The sequence below is a fragment of the Vigna umbellata genome, chromosome 2, assembly GCF_029865625.1.
Source record: "Vigna umbellata cultivar VRB3 chromosome 2, Vumbellata_1.0, whole genome shotgun sequence".
NCBI lineage: Eukaryota > Viridiplantae > Streptophyta > Magnoliopsida > Fabales > Fabaceae > Vigna > Vigna umbellata.
Window position 1 is genome coordinate 32,577,063 of NC_142166.1, and position 22,029 is coordinate 32,599,091.

Sequence of the window (22,029 nt, forward strand, 5' to 3'; positions counted from 1 at the left end):
CTGGTATTCGTAGCGGCTAGCTGGAACTTGCGAGAAAGAAGATGAAGATGGCGCGGCAAAATTATGGTGGTACGCAACGTTGCGGCGCGGCAGAGGTTGAAGAAATCACAACTTTAGAGGAGACGAACGGTGCTCCGTTGATGGTGGCGGCGCGGATGGAGAGGCGGCTCGCAGTTTCACGGTGATGTCGCGACGTCTTGGTTGAGGCACCGTGGTGGTCCGTTGATACGCCGACGAGAAACGAAGGAGATGATGTTCTGGCCGTGGCGGCGACTTGCAGCATTGGCGGGAGCGGCGGAAGCGGAACTCGCGATGAAGGAGGAGGAGTGCGCAGCGGCTTCACGGCGGCATGGAGATGGTGGCGCGATTTGGTTCCGAGAAGGGAGAAGATGAACGGAGGTTGCGGCGTGGTGGTGACGGCGGCACGGCAGTGGCTTTGGGCTTCCGGTGAGAAAGGAGGGAGAAGAAGTTGGCCGGTGATGAGGATGGTACAGCGGAAGCGGAACGGCGGCTTACGACATTGGCGGCATTGGCGGCTAGGGTTTCTGTGGAGAAGGTGGAAGATGATGCTCATGGGTTAGGGCTGATGTGGCGGCATGTGGTTGGCTAGATCTGTGTGGGGAGGATTTGGACACATGGCATGATCTGGTGGAGTCTAGCTTAGGAGGGGTATGGGTAGGTAAATTTAGGAGGTGTATTTAGAATTGGGTTACTGTTTGGCTTAATATTGGGCCTGTTTAAGAGAAGAGGGGTGTATGTAGGGAAATTGGGAGGTGTAAGGGTAAAAGTTGCCTGTTTGGCCTATCTGTACATTATTTTCCAAATAAAATCTGATTTTTTGGCCTTGAATTGCCATTTGGACCAATAGAACTTATAATTTCAGCTGCACAAATAAACGTAAGAACATCCAAGAATATTTTATGCGCTAAAACTCACTTTTTACGTCTCTTTAATTTCCAAACCCAACAATTCCAATCATCACAAATTCACTTAAAGTAAATCATTTAAGCACAATTATCCTATCAAAAATTTGAATTTTAAAGCATAAATGTGGGCATAAATATGCGCTCATCAGCACGCTTATTGATGGAGAGCATGAGGCACTTGATGTTTTTGTCTTCTTTTGGAAAAAAATGATGGTGCATTCATTCTGCTGAAGTAGAAAGAGGAGATGCAACTTTAGGATATTCATATTTTTTTAGCCTTTTGAGAAAAGCACACGGAGGGCCCCTTACTTTCATTTTGCACCGTCCAGGGAGCACAAAATAGGGGGAATGAATGAAAAAAAGGGGAGGGTGTTACGTTTTAAGGGGTGATTTTAATTTCATTTGGAGGGAGGAAAAACTAGAGGAGGTTTCGGTCATCATTACCAGGTCCAGCACGTGAATAGGAGGCACGGGGTGATTGAAGAAGGAGCTCCAGCCGCCAACCTCTGGGGTCTTTGCTTGGAGTGTTTTTCTTGTCTTTCATGAAATAAAAAAAAGGCACTATGTTACTAGACAATTTTTGAATGTTGCTTCCAACGATGATTTTGATTCCAGTGTGAATTCATTTTGCTTTTAATCACAGATGGTGTCCGGTCTTGTTTTTTTTTTCATGCTTGAATTAGAATTCAATCTTCATATTCTATAAAGTAGGTTGTTATTTCATTTTGAAAAGAAGTATGTGGTGTTCCGAAAGCAAGCAGCAGCAGTGATGGATTTCTTTTCTTTGCTGGAATGAATAAAATTGATGTTACAGTTGCTGGAATGATAGTAGCTTCTTTTCTTTTGTTTTTATGAAATGAGAAGTAGATTAGGTGGGAGTCTAGGAGATGGGGATGTGCGTAGGTAGAAGTGGGTGTCTCGGCTTGGAGCTAGCGGAAGAAGCACACGGATTTCTCCTGGATGAGACGCTGCAAGGAGAGATGAAGCACTTGGTGTCACGTTTTGAGTGTGGAAAGTCAAGTCCAACAGGTGGGACCTCTCTTATGTATTTCCTTTTCTTTTCATTCATTTGCTTTGGAGAAGAATGAGGCACGGATCCCATTGTTGAAGGGTGTGCACATTGCTTGATGTGGAGAGTACAATTTCAATTGCTTTTCATTAAAAGAAAAAAGAAGAGAGCAGTGTTAACTCATAGGTTAGGAGTATGGTGGTTGGAGTGGAAAGCACATGTTTTCCTTTGAAAATAAAGTGGTAATGGATGTTGGAAAGGCACGCTGCTGGAAGAGGGAAACGGTTCCCATTTTTATTTTATTTTTTTTAGAATGAAACCCATGGAAGCTTAACATGTCACGGCTAAAGAGGATTCTTTTAGAAGCTTTTAAAATTTCAATTTCTTTTGGGAGATGCTGTTACGTTTTGGGTGGGGAAAAGCAAGGTGATACATTTAATTTAAGTGATTTAATTTAGAGGAAGGGCATGACTGCCACGTCCAACTACAAGCTTACTTGCTTTTTAATTTGTCACACACACCTTGAGCATTTACTTTTACTTTCAAGCTGCATTGTGCATTTAATGTTTTAGCTTTAGCGTTACATTTTCATAGCTTGAATTGTGTTTGGATATTTATCTGTTGCAGTGTTCAATTTAATGCTTTGTCCATTTATTTCAATGTTTTCAATTATGTTTGGTTGTATTTAATTTCCAGTGTTAATTTAGTTCATTTCTAATCACGAAAACACTTTCAAACCCCCCCACTGCGTGTTTGACCTAAGTCTCGAACCACATTTGGTCCTTGAGAAACGACCTAAGAGTCACTTCCTAGCACTATACTGCATTCTTTAATGCACATCAAATTTGATAGGCCGCGATAGCCGCATCAAACATCATCTAGAATATCAAGTCCAAAAATAGAATACTCCTCAGTTGGAAACTTCATTGCATCAAGAATATTAAAATGCTCAGCAATATCTCCAAATTCAATTGATAAAGTTTCAACAATACACATGAATTTTATTTTGGGCTGTTTTTAGAAATGGCTTGCCTAAAATGATTAGAGTGTATCCTTGGGAGAAACTGTCCTCCATTTCCAAAACATAAAAGTCTGTAGAAAAAATCAATTCTCCAACCCAAACTAAAACGTCATCTATGTAACCTGTTGGGTGGGCAACACTTCTATTAGCCAATTGAATGACCACACCCGTAGGTTGCAGAGGACCAAGAGACAAAGATTTATAAATTGATAGAGGCATAACATTGATGGAAGCACCTAGATCTATCATGACATTTTCAAATTTACTGTTTCCAGTAACACAAGGAATCCAAAATGTACCTGAGTCCTTGCCCTTTTCTGGAATATGTGGAGCAAATTTACCTATGAGTGTAGATACATTTCTGCCCATGTTGATTCTTTCATTTCCTTTCATCTTCCTTTTGTGGGTGAGGAAGCATGACAAAACTGCAAGACCGAGTCAATCTCATGGTCAGGTATGCATCTTCTAGAAACCTAGTCACTGCACTACGTTCACAAATATGGATCATCATATATATAGTACTTAACATCACTCCTGATTTTAGCAATTTGAGTATGAGATGCTAAGCGAGGCAAAATAGAAGCAACTAAGTAATTCGCATTGTTTGCAAACCAAGGGGTAGGGTAAGAAATTGAAACCCTCATAAGGAAAGTCATCCTGAATGGGCAACACATCAACTTCATCCTCAACTCTTTCAATCTTGCTGAGCTGGTCTGCAACTAAGTTTTGTGCTCCACTCCTGTCTTGGATTTGCAAATCAAACTCTTGGATTAAGAGCATCCACCTAAATAGTATTGGCTTTGACTCAGCCTCTTTAAGAGAAACTTTAGAGCTGCATGGTTGATGGACAAATTTATGAACACCAAAATATGATGTCACAAACTTGTTTTTCAATCGGCAAGTATGACCGAATCGTTCAAGTAATAAACTTGGTAAGACCAAGTATCGTTCTTCCCAAAGGACTCACGGCCTAGTTTAGTTATGTGGTTTCTTAATTAGCTAAGACTTACAGACAAAATATTTGGAGTTTAATATGCAAGACAGAAAATAAACATGTATGCATGAAGTTTTGATCAATGGCAAAAAGCAAAAGATAAACACATTCAATGATATTAATGTATGAATATGTTGTTGGGGGTCAATTTCATCTTATCCACTCTCATATATTTTAGGAATTCAACATTCAAATCATCATTGTTAATGCCACTCTCTAAAGTACCTTTCTAGAAGGCTTCTCCCTAATCACGAGTTCATACAATTCCTAGCATTCCTAATGATCATTTCATAAGTGCAGGAGCTTAACGACAACCAATATCATATTGGGAGAAATTCCCCGGATCTAGACTTCCCCGTACGTGCCCGTATCGACAAAACCAATAATCATGCATCGAATGAGTTAAACAATGCAAGCATTACGCAAAGAGGAAAAACCCTAACTAATGATGAAAGAAAGCATAGATCTTAAATAAAAGATGTAAAAACAAATTCCATATATGAGAGCTTCAAAAGATTACATTGATTCCCCAACAAACATACAGAGTTTAGTTCACCATATTCATGGTGAACCTAGATGAACAATAATGAAAGAATGAAAGAGATAGAAAAACCCGAGAAAGAGAAGAGGAGAGCTGTCACCATCTCCCAATCTACCCCAAGGGGTGGAAGAGAGAGTGTTTGCTTCGTTTCTGCCAAAGATGCCTAACCCTAGGAAACCCTAAAGCTTATATATCATTCGTAAATTACAAAAAGTCAAGTCCAAGCCCATTAAAGTGCCGCTCAGCGGTGAGTGCGTGACTTGTTTGCTCCCCTCAGCGGCCATTTTGCCCCTCAGCGGACCTCCCGCAAGCTCCTGAGTGCCGCTCAGCGGTAAACTGCCGCTGAGCGGTGACTTCGGCTTCTCCTTTTGCACTTTTTATTGTCTTTTCTGATTTCATCTCTCTCCTTCTTCACTTCTTTCACCAAATTCACCTTAAAACCTGCACAAAAACACTGAAATCAAGCATAAACCTGTCCAGCTCTCTTATTTCCAAAAATATAAAGAAAAGCATGATTTCAAGCTAGTTTCTAAGTGTAAAGGTTGCTTTTAGTGTTAATTTTAATCATAAAAATAACAGTTTTTCAACTGTTATCACAACCCCAAACTTAAAACTTTGCTTGTCCTCAAGCAAATAAGATGTAACTCAATCTTCAACCAATTCATATGATGGTTCACTCATTCAAAAATCCTCTTTTTCAAGATAAGTAACAACTTCACTCAAACTTATGACCAAGAGTTTAATCAAGATGTGCACATGCTTTAGTGTTTCACAAAATCAGTTAATACCCAACAAATGCTCTTTTTCATGAATGACCAATCAATTAAGCATGGATGTTCATGTGTTCATGTAATATTTCCTCACTAAGTCAAGTGTTTCACTCACACTCAAGTGTATAAGAGATGATCACTCATTCACTCTACTATCACAATGTCACATGAATCAAATTTGCCTTTCATTTTACCACAATCAAAAACATTCACAAGCATGCATCATCACAAGGACTTTTCTATGGCTTATAATGTGGCTGGGCTAACAAGAAAATTGGTTTTTCTGGATCACAAAATCCTTGAGTTAAGAGAATCATACAACACAATCATCTTATTCTTTCCCAACTTTCTTTTGCCTTTGCATTGAGCTTTGCTTCTTTTTCTTTTCTTTTCTTTTTCTATGCATATTCTTACTTTTTAGCTCTTAGCTCAATGCTTTTCATGTTTTCCTAACAACCCCAAACTTGAACATTTAACAATACCACAAAAGATTTTCTACTTAACTCAAGGTAAAGATTTTTCAATCAAAGGGTTCAGTGTATATTCAAGGCTAAGGGTTCAAAAGGATTGAACACAAAGTGTTCTCTTTTAGTGGGCTAACTTTTACAAATTTGGCCAATAAAAAGGTTTCCAACAAACGGCCTTGATCATATGATGCAAAACAAGCAATTGATTCAATCATAGAAAACCTGGGCAAAATCATTCATGCTTTCAAAGTAATAGCATTCAACAATAACAACTCTGGAGCTCAAAATCTCACATATAAGCTCATTCACATTTGACATACACATCCTGCTTAATTTCACAATCACAATCATAATATCATGCATTTGTTCACAAAGCTTGTGAATCACCTGTATAAGCATTTTAATGTGCACATCATCTCAACATCAATTAATCATAAGCATCATTCAGTATTACTTATCACACAATCACAGTTAATAGCAAACCATCACAAGAAACCAGGTTTCAAATAGAGTACATCAAACCCTAATCTAAAAACAAAAACAAATAAGTTCAGAAAACTTAAACCACAAAAGCATAATCATATGATAGGATTTATCAGTAAATGCTATCTCAGCTCCTCATCAGTCTGAGCTGTCCTTTGTATCTTCCTCTTCCTCTTCATCTTCATCATCTTCAAATGCATCATCATCATCAGCTTCATCTTCTTCCATCTCTCTAGCTGAAGCTTCAGCTGCTCCAGCTCCTTGATAACAGTTGAAAAACTGTTATTTTCATGATTAAAATAAACACTAAAAGCAACCTTCACACTTAGAAATTAGCTTGAAATCATGTTTTTCTGTATATTTTTAGAAATAAGAGAGTTGGACAGGTTTATGCTTGATTTCAATGTTTTTGTGCAGGTTTTAAGGTGAATTTGGTAAAAGAAGTGAAGAAGGAGAGAGATGAAATCAGAAAAGACAATAAAAAGTGCAAAAGGAGAAGCCGAAGTCACCGCTCAGCGGCAGTTTACCGCTGAGCGGCACTCAGGAGTTTGCGAGAGGTCCGCTGAGGGGCAAATTGGCCGCTGAGGGGAGAAAACAAGTCACGCACTCACCGCTGAGCGGTATTTTACCGCTGAGCGGTACTCTGAAAGTCACGGGAGGTCCGCTGAGGGGCAAAATGGCCGCTGAGGGGAGAAAACAAGTCACGCAATCACCGCTGAGCGGTAGTTTACCGCTGAGCGGCACTTTAATGGGCTTGGACTTGACTTTTTGTAATTTACGAATGATACATAAGCTTTAGGGTTTCCTAGGGTTAGGCATCTCTGGCTGGAACGAGGCAAACACTCTCTCTACCACCCCTTTGAAGGAGGATCTTGGATGCTGAGGCTTCCGCTTCACCTTTTTAGGGTTTATTCTTTCATTCTTTCATTGTAATTCATCTAGGTTCACCATGAATATGGTGAACTAACCTCTTTATGTTTGTTGGGGAATCAATGTAGTCTTGTGAAACTCTCATATATGGAATCTGTTTTTACATCTTTTAATTAAGACTTATGCTTTCTTTCATCATTAGTTAGGGTTTTTCATCTTTATTTAATGCTTGCATGGTTTAACTCATTCGATGCATGATTATTGGTTTTGTCGATACGGGAACGTACGGGGAAGTCTGGATCCGGGGAATTTCTCCCAATTTTATATTGGTTGTCGTTAAGCTCCTGTACTTATGAACTAATCATTAGGAATGCTAGGAATTGTATGAACTCGTGATTAGGGAGAAGCCTTCTGGAAAGGTACATTAGAGAGTGGCATTAACAATGGTGATTTGATCGTTGAATTCCTAAAATATATGAGAGTGGATAAGATGAAATTGAACCCCAACAACATATCCATATATAAATTTCATTGAAAGTGTTTATCTTTTGCTTTTTGGCCATTGATCAAAATTCATGCATACATATTTATTTTCTGTCTTGCATTTTAAACCCCAATTAATTCGTTTGTAAGTCTTAGTTAATTAAGAAACCACATAACTAAACTAGGCCGTGAGTCCTTTGGGAAGAACGATACTTGGTCTTACCAAGTTTTATTACTTGAACGATTCGGTCATACTTGCCGATTGAAAACAAGTTTGTGACATCATAATTTGGTGTTCATAAATTTGTCCATCACTCCTCCTCCATGCACTGGCTCCTCTGGCCAAGCTACCACATTATGGAATTCATCCATAGTCCACCTGTGGGCTGGAGGTGTATCATACATCCCCACAATCATCTCAGCAGTGGCCACCTGCCCTCTGTGAATGGACTGCAACTGAGCTCCTATAAGAGACATATACATGTCCCTCATCTGGAATGGTTCTGCTTCATGTGTATCAGCAGATGTCTGGCTCTGTGCTGGCCCTCTCTCTCTACGAGCACGACGTGGTGGAACTGGCTGAGCTGCATCATCACCTCCACAGTACTGTCTATAATAGGCCTCATCAATAGCTTTTCTTGGCCTCTCAAAAGGTGGAGCAGAAGTGTCCACCCCAGCTATCTTGCAAAGGTGCGTGATCAAAGAAGGATGTCCCAGTGGTGCTTTGTTGTTTGAAGTATTGGCGCACACACTAATCTCATCAGCTATCACCTGCCCAATATTAACATTCAAGTTTCTGATAGCACAGTAGATGAAGAATGCCCTGCTGAGAGTAATATCTGACACATGTGAACATGGCTGAATGTTGGCATGAGAAAACGCCATCCAATACTTTGCAAGAGGAGTCAAATCTGTCCTCCTAATGTTAACCATTGAGCCAGATCTATTCCTTTGGAAGTGTCCTCCAGGTATACACAGTACTCTCTCCACATCCTCATAATCAGCACCTTCCTCCATGCAAAGAGCAATATGGCACTGCTCACCAGCCCATACAGTGTCCAGAAAGTTATTAATTGAATCAGGATCATATCTGATAGCATGGCCTCTGACATAGCCCAAATAATTCTCAGCTGGATAATCACCAATCTTCTTTGCATTGGTGTAAAATTCCTTAACCACAGCTATGTTGGCAGGTGCAGGATAAGTGGCTAGCTTTCCCCAGTCATTCCCTAAAACTTGCTCTCCAAATTGAGGAGCAAGGTTAGGTATCATTCCAACCTTTCTCTCCATCAGAAGTCTCCTGTCCTGAACCACTTTAAAGTGCTTCTCATGTTTCCTAGAGAGGAACCTGCTAGAGTGGGGTTGCTCTGGTTCCTTTTCCTTTCTCTTGGTTGCCATGGTTTTCAATCTTTTTCCTGAAGATGATGCCATTCCTACATTCAAAACACAAATACAAAACCACAGAACATGATGTTAATCATTAGTAAAACACAAAACACAACTCCTTTCGAAGCTAAACCACCGTTGAGGGCCAGAATTCCCCCTCAGCGCCACCAGTACCACATTCCAGATCACACAAAACCAGAAAAATCAAATCTGGCAGAGTGCCGCTCAGCGGCAGTTTACCCCTCAGCGGTAACTCTGCAGATTTTTAAAAAACCTGTTTTAAAGCTTTCCTAACTCCACCCAAATGCAATTTTCAGTTTTCCAGTTCATAATCATGCAGTTTAATCGGTTCAAACATTAAATATATCATCAAATCATGCAAAGAAATCAAAACCCATAAATCTTCATGCTTTGACAATCATATTCAAAATCAAAAACCCTAGAATGAAAAAAATGCATTTTACTTACTTGGGTGGAGATACTAGATGCAATGAGAATGCTTCCAAGTTAGAATGCTCTCTTCCAACCCCAAACTTTGATGGCACACTAGTGAAAAAGTGAGTGGAAGAGAAATTTTCTTAAGAAGGAAGAGTGAAAAGATGTGGAAAACCTTGGAGGAGGTATGTGGGAGTGTTTGTGCAAAGAAAAGTCTGAAAGTGTGAAAGAATGCGCAGCTTAGGGTTTAAAAATACCCTAATGGGCTCGGGTCCCGCTAAGGGGAACTAAAACCCTATTCTGCGAGAGTACCGCTCAGCGGTAAAGTACCGCTCAGCGGCACTTTCGTGAAGTGCTCTTCTCCTTCTTTTCTTAACCTACGTGCCTCCCATATGTGCCCCTCACTGGTTCCCTGCAATTCAATGTTCAAAATGCTTATGCAAACCCTAAAAATAAACAAACAGAAATATTCAATCAACTGGGTTGCCTCCCAGGTAGCGCTTGTTTAACGTCACGAGCCTGACCCAAAATCCACCAACACCCTTCAGCAGGTGTTAAATTTTCTTACCAACACCCATCAGTAGGTGTTACAGCCATAGTATCCTTCAGTAGATACTTAACCACCTAGCATCCTTCAGTAGATGCTATCTCCAACAAAATAATTACAAAACTAATGTTCACAAATTAAAAATTACAAAACCAAATCAAAAGTTCACTGGGTTGCCTCCCAGCAAGCGCTCTTTTAATGTCACTAGCTTGACCCAATAAAGTTCAAGTTCCATCTTCTTTATAGTTGATGTTGTCATTCCACCAACTCCTCAGCTGTTTCCTTTGAACTGTTTTGGTTCTTCTAGAATATGGAGACTCTATCTCTATCATCTCCTTCTCTTTAAAGCCCTTCACAACCCACAACTTGTTCTTGATTCTTACAGGTGTGCCAAGTTGGAGTCTTCTTTTCTTCCAGTCTCTAGGAATTTCTTCTCCTCTTCCAATCTCCTCTTCCTTGGGTACCTGAAACAACAAACAATGGTTACCTGAAAACTCAAGATTTTCTTCTTTACGGCTAGTCATGGGTGCATCTCGAAATGCAGCTTTATAACTAGCTTCTTCCTCCTTTGCTTGCATCTCATCTTTGAAAACATCTACCACCACTCTCTCCTCTCTGTCCTGGAGCACCACTATACCTTTATTTACATCTATGATAGCCCTGGCCGTTTTCATAAACGGTCTTCCAAGTATGATAGGTATCTTCTCAGTCTCCATCTTCATCACCACAAAGTCTGCCAAGAACTGAAGTTTGCCAACACAAACTATAATGTCCTCTACAATCCCACATGGCTCCTTTGAAGATCCATCGGCCATTACTATTTTAACCTTTGCAGGTTTCACTTTAACATTGCCGATTTGCTCCAGTAAAGAATAAGGCATCAAGTTAACACTTGAACCTAAATCAAGAAGAGTTTTCTTTACCTTTTTCTTCCCTATAGTACAAGGGATAGAAAAACTGCCTGGATCTGATGCTTTAGGAGGGAATGACTCTTTTTTAACAGTTATACACTCTTTTACCTCATCATCTCTACGTCTCTTCTTTGTAGAGATTTCTTCATCAGATTTTGTGTAAACTGCAATTTTCTGTAGAATCTGTTCCCAAGGTGCTTCATTATCCACCATTCTGAATAATTCTGTGAAGTCCATTTGTTTCTCTTGATTTATTGGAAAAGGAAAATTGTTTTTGCTCTCTATTTCTCTTCTTTCTTCTATTTCTCCTTCTTCTAACTCAATTATCTCTTCATTCACACTCTTTACCACTTTGCACTCTTCTCTAGGGTTAACCTCAGTATTAGCCCCAAAATTTCTATTTGGCCTTTCTTCCAATTGCTTGGTAATCTGACCCATTTGAATCTCCAAATTCTTTATAGCAGCTTCAGTGCTCTTTTGAGAAGATTCGGTTTTCTGTATGAATTGCTGAAGAGTTTCTTCCAACCTTGTTGATCTTTCATTAAGCATAGATAACTGTTGCCAAAAGGTTGGTTGCTGCTGCTGCTTATTATATTGATTTGTTTGCCCAGTTTGTCCTTGACCAATGCTTGGATGTGGTTTCCACCCTTGATTGTAATTCCCTTGACGGTATGGAAATTGATTAGCCATGAAATTAACATCCTCCAAGGCTTCCACTGGAAAAGCACATTAACCATTGATATGATCACCTCCACATAATTCGCATAACTGGGTTTGTACCTGTGCAGCAGTTTTCAACTCTTTAGGTAATTGTGCAAGAGTTTTAGTCAGAGTCTCCAGCTGTTGAGTTAGAATTTTATTTTGAGCTAGCAAGGCATCATGTGTCTGTAATTGGAGAACCCCTTTTTGTTGCATAGGAGCTCCTCTTTCACTGTTGAGCTCATTATCACTAGTAGCCATGTTGTCAATGATTTCTATAGCTTCCTCTGGAGTTTTCCATTTAATATTGCCTCCTGCTGAGGCATCAAGCATCATCTTGGTTTGTGAACCAAGCCCTCCAAGGAAAGTTAAGACTACTTCCTGTTCTTCAAAGCCATGCGTGGGTGTTTTTCTTAGCAGACTTTTGTATCTATCCCATGCATGCCCCAGTGATTCTTCCATGCCCTGCTTAAATGAAGATATCTCTTGCTTGCCTTTTGTCACCTTTGATTGTGGAAAGTACTTGTTCAAAAACTTTGTTACCACTGCTTCCCACTCTGTGAAACTTCCTTCTGGAAAAGAGTTCAACCAAAGCTTAGCATTGCCTCCCAATGAGAAAGGAAACAAACTAAGTTTGATTGCTTCGTCTGGCGCCCCATTGATTTTCACTGTGTTGCAAATTTCATTAAATGTAGTAAGGTGCTCATATGGGCTTTCATGAGATAACCCATTAAATTGATTGCTCTTCACCAGTTGGATCAGTGCTGGTTTGACCTCCATATTGGCTGCATTGACTCTAGGTCTAGCTATGCTGTTAAAGTGTTGAGGTCTAGCTATATTGGTGTAATCAGCAAGAGTTCTTCTGATATTATTATTCTCCATATTTTCTGTGCTATTGTCAGAACCTTGTGGTGATGGTTGCAACAGAGTTTCCGGAGGAGGGAAAAGTTCTCTAGATGTTCTGATTCTTCTCCTCCGTCTACTATCTTCTAATCCTTCAAGCAGAGGTTCTGTTGTTTTCTTGCTCCTAGTTCGAATTGCCTCCTGCATACACAAGAACACAAAACCCTAGAAAAGATTTGGTTAGCACAAAAAGATATAAGAGAAGATATAAGATTCAGAAAATAAAAACAGAAAACAGAAAAACAGAAAAATAAAATAAAATCAAATCAAATAAAATATAAACTGAAAAATATAAACAGAAAAATAAAATAAAATAAAATAAATTCGAAATTTAAATTAAAGATAAAAAAAATAAGTCAAAGATAATCAATAATCACACAAATTAACCAGTTAAACCACGAGTCCCCGGCAACGGCGCCAAAAACTTGATGGACAAATTTATGAACACCAAAATATGATGTCACAAACTTGTTTTTCAATCGGCAAGTATGACTGAATCGTTCAAGTAATAAACTTGGTAAGACCAAGTATCGTTCTTCCCAAAGGACTCACGGCCTAGTTTAGTTATGTGGTTTCTTAATTAGCTAAGACTTACAGACAAAATATTTGGAGTTTAATATGCAAGACAGAAAATAAACATGTATGCATGAAGTTTTGATCAATGGCAAAAAGCAAAAGATAAACACATTCAATGATATTAATGTATGAATATGTTGTTGGGGGTCAATTTCATCTTATCCACTCTCATATATTTTAGGAATTCAACATTCAAATCATCATTGTTAATGCCACTCTCTAAAGTACCTTTCTAGAAGGCTTCTCCCTAATCACGAGTTCATACAATTCCTAGCATTCCTAATGATCAGTTCATAAGTGCAGGAGCTCAACGACAACCAATATCATATTGGGAGAAATTCCCCGGATCTAGACTTCCCCGTACGTGCCCGTATCGACAAAACCAATAATCATGCATCGAATGAGTTAAACAATGCAAGCATTACGCAAAGAGGAAAAACCCTAACTAATGATGAAAGAAAGCATAGATCTTAAATAAAAGATGTAAAAACAAATTCCATATATGAGAGCTTCAAAAGATTACATTGATTCCCCAACAAACATACAGAGTTTAGTTCACCATATTCATGGTGAACCTAGATGAACAATAATGAAAGAATGAAAGAGATAGAAAAACCCGAGAAAGAGAAGAGGAGAGCTGTCACCATCTCCCAATCTACCCCAAGGGGTGGAAGAGAGAGTGTTTGCTTCGTTTCTGCCAAAGATGCCTAACCCTAGGAAACCCTAAAGCTTATATATCATTCGTAAATTACAAAAAGTCAAGTCCAAGCCCATTAAAGTGCCGCTCAGCGGTAAAATACCGCTCAACGGTGAGTGCGTGACTTATTTGCTCCCCTCAGCGGCCATTTTGCCCCTCAGCGGACCTCCCGCAAGCTCCTGAGTGCCGCTCAGCGGTAAACTGCCGCTGAGCGGTGACTTCGGCTTCTCCTTTTGCACTTTTTATTGTCTTTTCTGATTTCATCTCTCTCCTTCTTCACTTCTTTCACCAAATTCACCTTAAAATCTGCACAAAAACACTAAAATCAAGCATAAACCTGTCCAGCTCTTTTATTTCCAAAAATATAAAGAAAAGCATGATTTCAAGCTAGTTTCTAAGTGTAAAGGTTGCTTTTAGTGTCAATTTTAATCATAAAAATAACAGTTTTTCAACTGTTATCAATGGTCAGTAAACATAATAATAGGTGAAGCAAGAAAATAAGATCTAAACTTATCAAGAAGGTCCACCTGAAGAACAATAAGATCCACCTACCTCAAATTTCCTACTTAGACCTACCTGCTTCCCAGATCTCAAGGCGATGACACTAACATTCTTCGGATTCTGCACAGTCTTATAGGGTAGTTTATCAGAGTTTTCAGACTCTGCCTAATTGACATGTGTAGCCATCTGCCCCTTCTGATTAGTTAAACTTTGAATGAAAGCTCTTGTCTCCATTTGAAACTGCATATTTTGTATTGTCATCTGCCTCACTAACTCCTCCAATGTAGGCTTAGAAGAAGTAGAAGGTTGAGGAGCTGGTTGGGCAGGTATATCTTGCTGTTGTTGTTTCCTCTAGTACTGTTGGACAGGTGGAGGCACATAAGGCCTACTTGGACCTGCAACATTCTGATTCTGGAATGGTGGTGGTTGTTGTTGCTACTATTGTGGAGCATTGGACCATCTCAAATTTGGGTGATTCCTCCACCCTGGGTTGTATTTGTTGCTTGATAGATCATAATTTTGTTGTTATTGTTGTGGCTGTCTGTTGTTGTAGATGTTTGTAGTATAGGCTTGAGGTGCATCAAGGCCAATAGATTTCTGCAAAGATGGACAAGCATCTCCATAATGATCACTAGAAGGGCAGATGCCAGATAGACGAGAAATAGATGTAGATGTAGGTCTCTAATTACTGGCCAGTTAGGTCACCAAACTCACAAGAGCATCAAACTTGCTCTCCAACTTCTTATTTGTAGATGATGAAGAATCAGCACCCACATCATGAAGTCCCCTGACAACAATAGGGCCATTCCTTGCACTGAACTTTTGGGAGTTAGAAGTCATCTTCTCAATCAAATGTCTGGCTTCAATAGGTGTCATACCAGTGAGAACGATTTAAAATACCGTTATCTATGATGTAATTTTGATACTAAATGCACCCTTTTTGACTTAAAAACTTGCTTTGACTGATGTTTTTGCTTTAGTTTTGTGAGTAAGAGAGTTGAGGTTATACTTGATGATTTTATCACTAAATTCCCTTGATTTTGTAGGTTATTAGAATTATTTGAAGGAAGAATTAAAGTACCAAATAATTGGAATGCAGAAAAGTCAACTAGAGTGTAGAAAAGTCAACCACAGTGTAGAAAAGTCAACCGCGAAGCTTGGGCGGCCAATGGAGGCTTGGGCGGCCAGAAATTGATGCCCACCGCCCGGGCAGCCAAAAATGGGCGCCCGGGCAGCGTGCGTCGTGAAATAGGCGCATTTTTTTATCTGTTTCAACTTCTTTTGGACCGAGCCTTATTTCTACTCTTTTCCGACTCTATTTAAAGGATCTCGGCGCTCTAGGTTTGGTATCTCTGGCTGAAGGAACACAATAGCACACTCTTCTACTCTCTAAAGGCGGATCTGAAGGCGGGAGCTTCCTCTTCTACTCTTAGGGTTTCACTATCTCATGCTTTTCCATTATTCATATAGTTTCACCATGTCTATGGGGAACTAAACTCTATTTGTTGTTGGGGAATGATGTAACCTTGTGAACTCTCATGTATTTGAATTTATTCTTAATTTATATGTTTTTTCATTAATTATTAGGGAATTCATATGTTTCAATGCTTGCTCTATTTAACTCATTTAGTAGCATGATTTATGAATTACATGAGTGCTGGGAGATTCCTTACAATTCAGGGTCTTGTTGAATTCTCTCAAGGGTAATATTTCTCAGGGATGAGGGTATGAGTACTTGGTCGTCTTAAGCTCTTGATCTTCATACTTGATTTTCTAGGAACGCTACGAATTGCACGAACTAGGAATTAAGGCAGACTTATTGCGCCGAGGGATCGGGTTCTAAGTAATTTAGTGAGTGACGTTAATATTAATGTAAAAAGAAGAATTCTTATATACATGAGAGTAAACTTGGTGAAATCAAACCCTAACAACATAATCATCTCATTTTATAAACAACCTTCGTTCATCTTTGTGTTATCTATTATTGATCAATTTGCATTCATATTTAATTTTATGTCTTTGCATTTCAAACCAACAATCTCATTTAATTTAAGTCTTAATTAATTGAGTTATCACACAATTGTTTAGTGTCGGGAGTCTTTAGGGATACGATACTTGGTCTTACCATTGTATATTACTTGTGCGATTCGGTACATTTGTCGATCCATTAACAAGTTTTTGGTTTCGTTTCTGGAGATCAAAAATATTATCAACAGTCAACAAGGTGATGGCAACGTCCTTGAGCTAGGTTGGGCCAAAGCTTAGGAGGAAGCAAGGAGATGGTCCCTATTATGGATATGATTGCAAAAATGGGTGGGAAAGGGGTGATATGATGTGCAAATGATGGTGGTGTGGTGATAGGCTCACGACTTTTAGTGATAGGATGGAGATGATGTGTAGTTTTAAGGTTTAAGGAAAGGTTAGGCCAACTCCATTAGGTAGGTGACTAGAAGGGCCTTTAGGGTTGTTTTAATCTTGATCAAGGAAGAATGAGGCTACAATTTGGCAACATAACATTACTATTTTCCAAGATGAAAGCAAATCCTCTCCCATGGAAGCATGACACATGACACACACTTTCCACTTGGTTTGGATATCTAACTTAGGAAAAATCATATGCTACTTAGGCCTTAAGACAAGCCTTAATGAAACCTACACTACATGGCCGAATAGAAGGCCTAAATCCTATACTACTCCTTCTTCTTCCATGATGGCCCAAGTGAAACACACCTTTTTTTCACCTTCTATTGGTGGTTCCTCTTGAAGGAGCTTGGACATATTTCAAGTGGTTGGACCCTTGGCTATGAGTTTACCATTACAAGGGCTCCACCACTAGCAGCGTCTATCATACTCATCTCCATGTTGTCTAGACCTTCATAGAAGTTTTGAAGGAGGAGTTACTCATATATCTAATGGTGTGGGCAGCTTGCACATAGCTTTTTAAATCTCTCTTAGTACTCATACAAGTTTTCCTCACCTAGTTGCCTAATCCCATAAATGTCCTTTCTTATGGATGTGGTCCTGGATGCTAGAAAGAATTTCTCCAAAAAAAATCTTTTAAGATCATCCCAGCTGGTGATATCTAGGCGTAAGGTAGTACAACCAATCCTTTGCTACACCCTCTAGTGAATGCGGAAATGCCTTCAAAAAGATGTGATCTTCAGGAACATATGGAGGCTTCATTGTTGAACATACTATGTGGAAATCCTTCAGATGTTTGTGTGGACATTCACCTGCAAGACCATGAAACTTGGGCACTTAATGGATCAATCAAGTTTTGAGAACATATGTCACGTCCTCATTAGGATATTGGATGCACAAGCTTTCATATGTGAAATCAGGTGCAACCATCTCCCTAAGAGTCCTTTCGCGAGGTGGAGGTTGCAGCATATTGTTCTAAGTATGATGAAAAAAAGCAAATTCAAATTTAGATGTAGATGTAGTTGATGCAGTATGCACAAAGTATAGAGTAGTAGACATAGAAGGAGACTGCTCAAACTTAATGGTACTAACTCGAAAGGTACAAACTCTAAAGATAAATTCCTAGAATGCCTAGCTAATCTATGAAAAGTCCTATCATTTTTAGGATCAAAGGATGGTAATGGTCCAGGATTGCCTCTAGTCATGCATTTAGTCTACACATATCAACAAAAGTCAACACAATGAAACATAGGGCGATAAACTGCAAGTATATGCAAACCTTATCCAAATGAACTGAAATTGTGTGATCAATACCCTAAAATCATGAAAAGATAGCACAAAAAATTTCAAAGCAAATTCAAAGTATAACTATGTCAACCAATGCAGGAAAATATGAAAGATAGGGAAAATAAAACTTCAAAAATAAAAAAGAAATAGAAAACAACCTCTTTTTATTATTGGAGGTAGGGGCAATTGGCATAGAAGCTTGAATGGATTACTCGTGTTTTTCTACCTAAAAAGCGTATATAATACGTCCAATTCTGACATTGTGAGCAAAAGTTACGTCGACGTGAAGTTTTCATAAACCTATTTTTCACAAAACAAAATTGAGACTACTACAAGTGCTTCTAGGATTTTTCTATCAAAATATGGACCAAAAGAAGTGACCACAAAAAATTTCAAAGAAAAATAACAACTCTAGCTATCAAAACCAAAAATGCCAATTAATTAGGAAAAACTAGGTACTAATCACGCACTATTAATCACACGCAAAAACATTATTCCATCGAATTTTCATCTGAAAACATGCCAAAGAGTATCCAGTTCTCTTAATTATGACTTATCAACATGTAACAAATAAAACCAAACAAAACACAATTAACTCACACCAAAACAGAACACAACACACACACAACACAAAACCTAAGACTAAACTGTTGGTCCCCGGTAACAGTGCCAAATTTGATCGAGGTCGTACCTGAATCAAATTAATATGCAATTAAAGTGTAATATATACCAGGAAGTGATTCCTAGGTCGTCTCTCAAGACCAAATATGGTTTAGGCAATAGGTTAAACATGTAGTGGGGTGGTTTGGATAGTTTATGCAAACTAAATTAATTAACTCAAACATGAATTAAAACACCAATTGAAGAAAGGTTGGCCACTAGTTCAATTATATTTGGTTCAATCCTAGATTAACAATAACTAATCGTTCCTCTCACCCCTAATCCAATAGAAGTAACCAACTAAGCGAAGACTAATCACATTTTCATAAAATGTGAATTAAGCAAATGCAATGACCTTATTTAATCGACTTTGCACCAGACTAATTAACTAAGTGAGAATTAAACACAATTAGTCCACTAAGCGTGTCCTAATTGCAAGTGCAAAACATATTAAATTATGATGCAAGGCACACAAGAACAAAATTACAATTAAGCACAATAATCTCATGAAACAATGCAACATCCCTAATGTCCAACCCAGCAAATTCAAGCTTCCATTTCAATAAAATTCAACACAATAGAACGTATTATAAACATCAACAAAGGTAATGAAAACGCAGGTGCACAATTAAAACGCAGAGAACAAAACGAATTAAGTGCAGCTATTGGAAAACGAAATGGAACCAGAAAATAGAAATTAATTCATAAACGAAATGGGGAAAACGAACACTGAATGGGAAACAAAATTACAATGGAATTCAAAATTGTAATGTGAAAACGAAAGTAGAAGAGGAACCCAAAACGAGAATCCAAGTGCAGAAACGAAATCGACTATCTAATTGCAATTAAAATGAGTTCAATATATAAAACGAAAATGAAACCTCATAGGAACTCTATCCAGAAACTAAAAAATCGAAAAGAAGAGAATGAAGGAGAGAAACTAAGGATGGTGGTTGCTAGACACTAAAACATAGGTTAGGCCCCCTTTTTGGGCCTATTCCAAAATGACCAAAAATGGGCCAATTGTGCAAATCTGTCCAAAAATACTTAAAAACGAATTTACAACTTAAATTAATCTAAAATGCTTATGAGGAGAGTTGTTGTTGACGTTTTTTCCCTCTTGGAGTCCTAAAATAAGATTGCATTTTGAACATTTCATACTCCTGGATCAAGGTGTTCTTCCTTGCACGCTTTACATCATTTGTACCTTCATGAGTGACTTTGAGAACCTCCCACATTTCCTGTGTTGTCTTACTAATAGATATTCTATAGAATTCATCAAGCACAATAGCAGAAGAAATAATATTTCTAGCCTTAATATCAAATTGTGCTCTTTTATTTTCCTCAACAGTCCAAGACAAGTAAGGTTTTCCTTGTTCAACACCATAAACAGTTCTAGTTGGGATAAAAGGACCATTTTCAACTACTTTCCATATGCCTCTGTCAACAAACCCCATAAAAATTTGCATTCTAACTTTCCAGAAGGCATAACTATCACCAGTAAAAAGTGGTGGTCTGTTGATAGAAGCACCCTCAGCATAAACCTGGTTATGTCCGGCCATTTTCATAAAATTTGAAAAACTATCAAAGCAAGCTCTAATACCAATTGTAGGAATTGGTATCGCGTAGTGGAATGTTTAACGGAGCGTGAAAATGAACAATAACCAAGATAGGAGGGGTGAATTGTTCTTTTAAAAGCACACACATAATTTATGAATAAAAGATGCAGAGATAGATAAAAGCACACACATAATTTTATCCTAGTTCAAATCAAAAGATTCTATGTCGAATCGTTAATCACTATAAAAGAGTGATTAACTTTTTCACTATAAATCAGTTTTAGATTAGAATGAGAATGATAAAACAATAAGAACAAAATACACCTTCTTTCTACACATGATGGAATGAATATCACCTCAATCAACTTGTAGAGAACCGCTTGAACCTTTAGACACACTAACCACAAGCTCCTTTCTCAAGACTTGATTAAGCTCACACTTAAACTAGAGAACTTCTTCAAAACAATTTTCTGCTCTCAAATGGTTTAGGTAACCTTTAAAAGGTTTAGGAAGGTTCTATATATAGGTTAGGGGTTAGAAAATGAAAAGACAATTCCCAACTGCAAGTGATAATATTTCGAGTCGTTATGAGTTTTGAAAAACGTGATAATCGATTATTGTCGAACCCTAGACAATATCAAAACTTGCAGTAATAATCGATTGTCCCTATGATAATCGATTATTGTCGAGAAGAACCCTTTTTCCACTTTTACTTGTGATAATTAATTATCTCTTATGATAATCGATTATTGCCACAAGAAATCACTAAGTTATGAAACTTCTAATTGCTTTACAATTGAAAAATAACTCCTATACAAATGCTTTCTATAAAGAATGCTTTTAACGTTTAAAGTATTGGATTCTTCAAGTCTTCGGTCTTTATGTTCATCATCATCAAAATCTCTTCAACGGATCATTGTTTCTCATTGGTATAACGTACTCGTTCTCTTTAGACTAGAGAGGGATTGTACCTACAAAAGACACTTTAACTTCCAAGTCAACCAAATGCATCAGCTAGTAATAAATGAATATAAATTGCATACCTTAAAAATTGTGTTATTTATACTACTGTTCATGAGTCCTTACTTGGATCGGTCTAAACCACGTGGCCTAATAACCTATTAATCTTAAATTATTGTAGTTAATTATGAATTATTGTGAATAATAAATAGTTAACATGATATTGTCTTAATCGAATATATATACAAACCAATTACATATCAATTTAGCATACTAACCAGCATTCAGTTAGGAACAATTCTTATGTTGTCGTGATTGATAAGATATATACAATACAAACTCAATAGAAAGACTTAGTTTTTATAATACTTTGCAAACTTTCACATTAAAATTAAAACTTCGGTTCAATACATTATATTGAGATATGTTTGATAAAGAGAAAGAATAATAATATTATACAAATTGGGCAAAAAGATGAAAATAAATAAGGAACTAAATGATATTATATTTGATATAATAAAAAAAAATTCAAACTTGTGCATTGTGCATTTTGATAAGAGATAAAAATTCAAATTTGTGCATTTTGATAAGAGATAAACTTTATTGGATTGTATTATGAGCACTATATCCCTGACTTTAATATCTTTTATATATTTTTTAAGATATGTTTAGAAATCAATAAATATAATAATTTTGTAATTCTAATTAAATAGTCATAGAATTTAATATTTTATCTATTCGTTTTCTTGTATAATGTAATAAATGCATTTGTAGATCATTTAAAAATATTATAAGAACTAAAGACAAAATAAGAAAAAATAATAGATATGATTAAATTTTGCCGAAAATATAATCCTGAAAGGGAAAGCAAAAGCTTTTGTGGTTTCCTTGGTGGTTGGTACATGTCCTTAGTGTCCAAGTTT

The 22,029-nt window shown here is 37.8% G+C and overlaps 1 protein-coding gene across 1 annotated transcript; it reads right to left on the bottom strand.

Moving 5' to 3' along the window:
* Positions 1-19,672: 19,672 nt before the first annotated feature.
* LOC148203825 (uncharacterized) lies at positions 19,673-20,149 on the bottom strand. Its single transcript, XM_088107775.1, has one exon. The coding sequence runs from the start codon at positions 20,147-20,149 to the stop codon at positions 19,673-19,675; it is 477 nt and encodes a 158-aa protein (XP_087963901.1).
* Between the last annotated feature and the right edge of the window lie 1,880 nt (positions 20,150-22,029).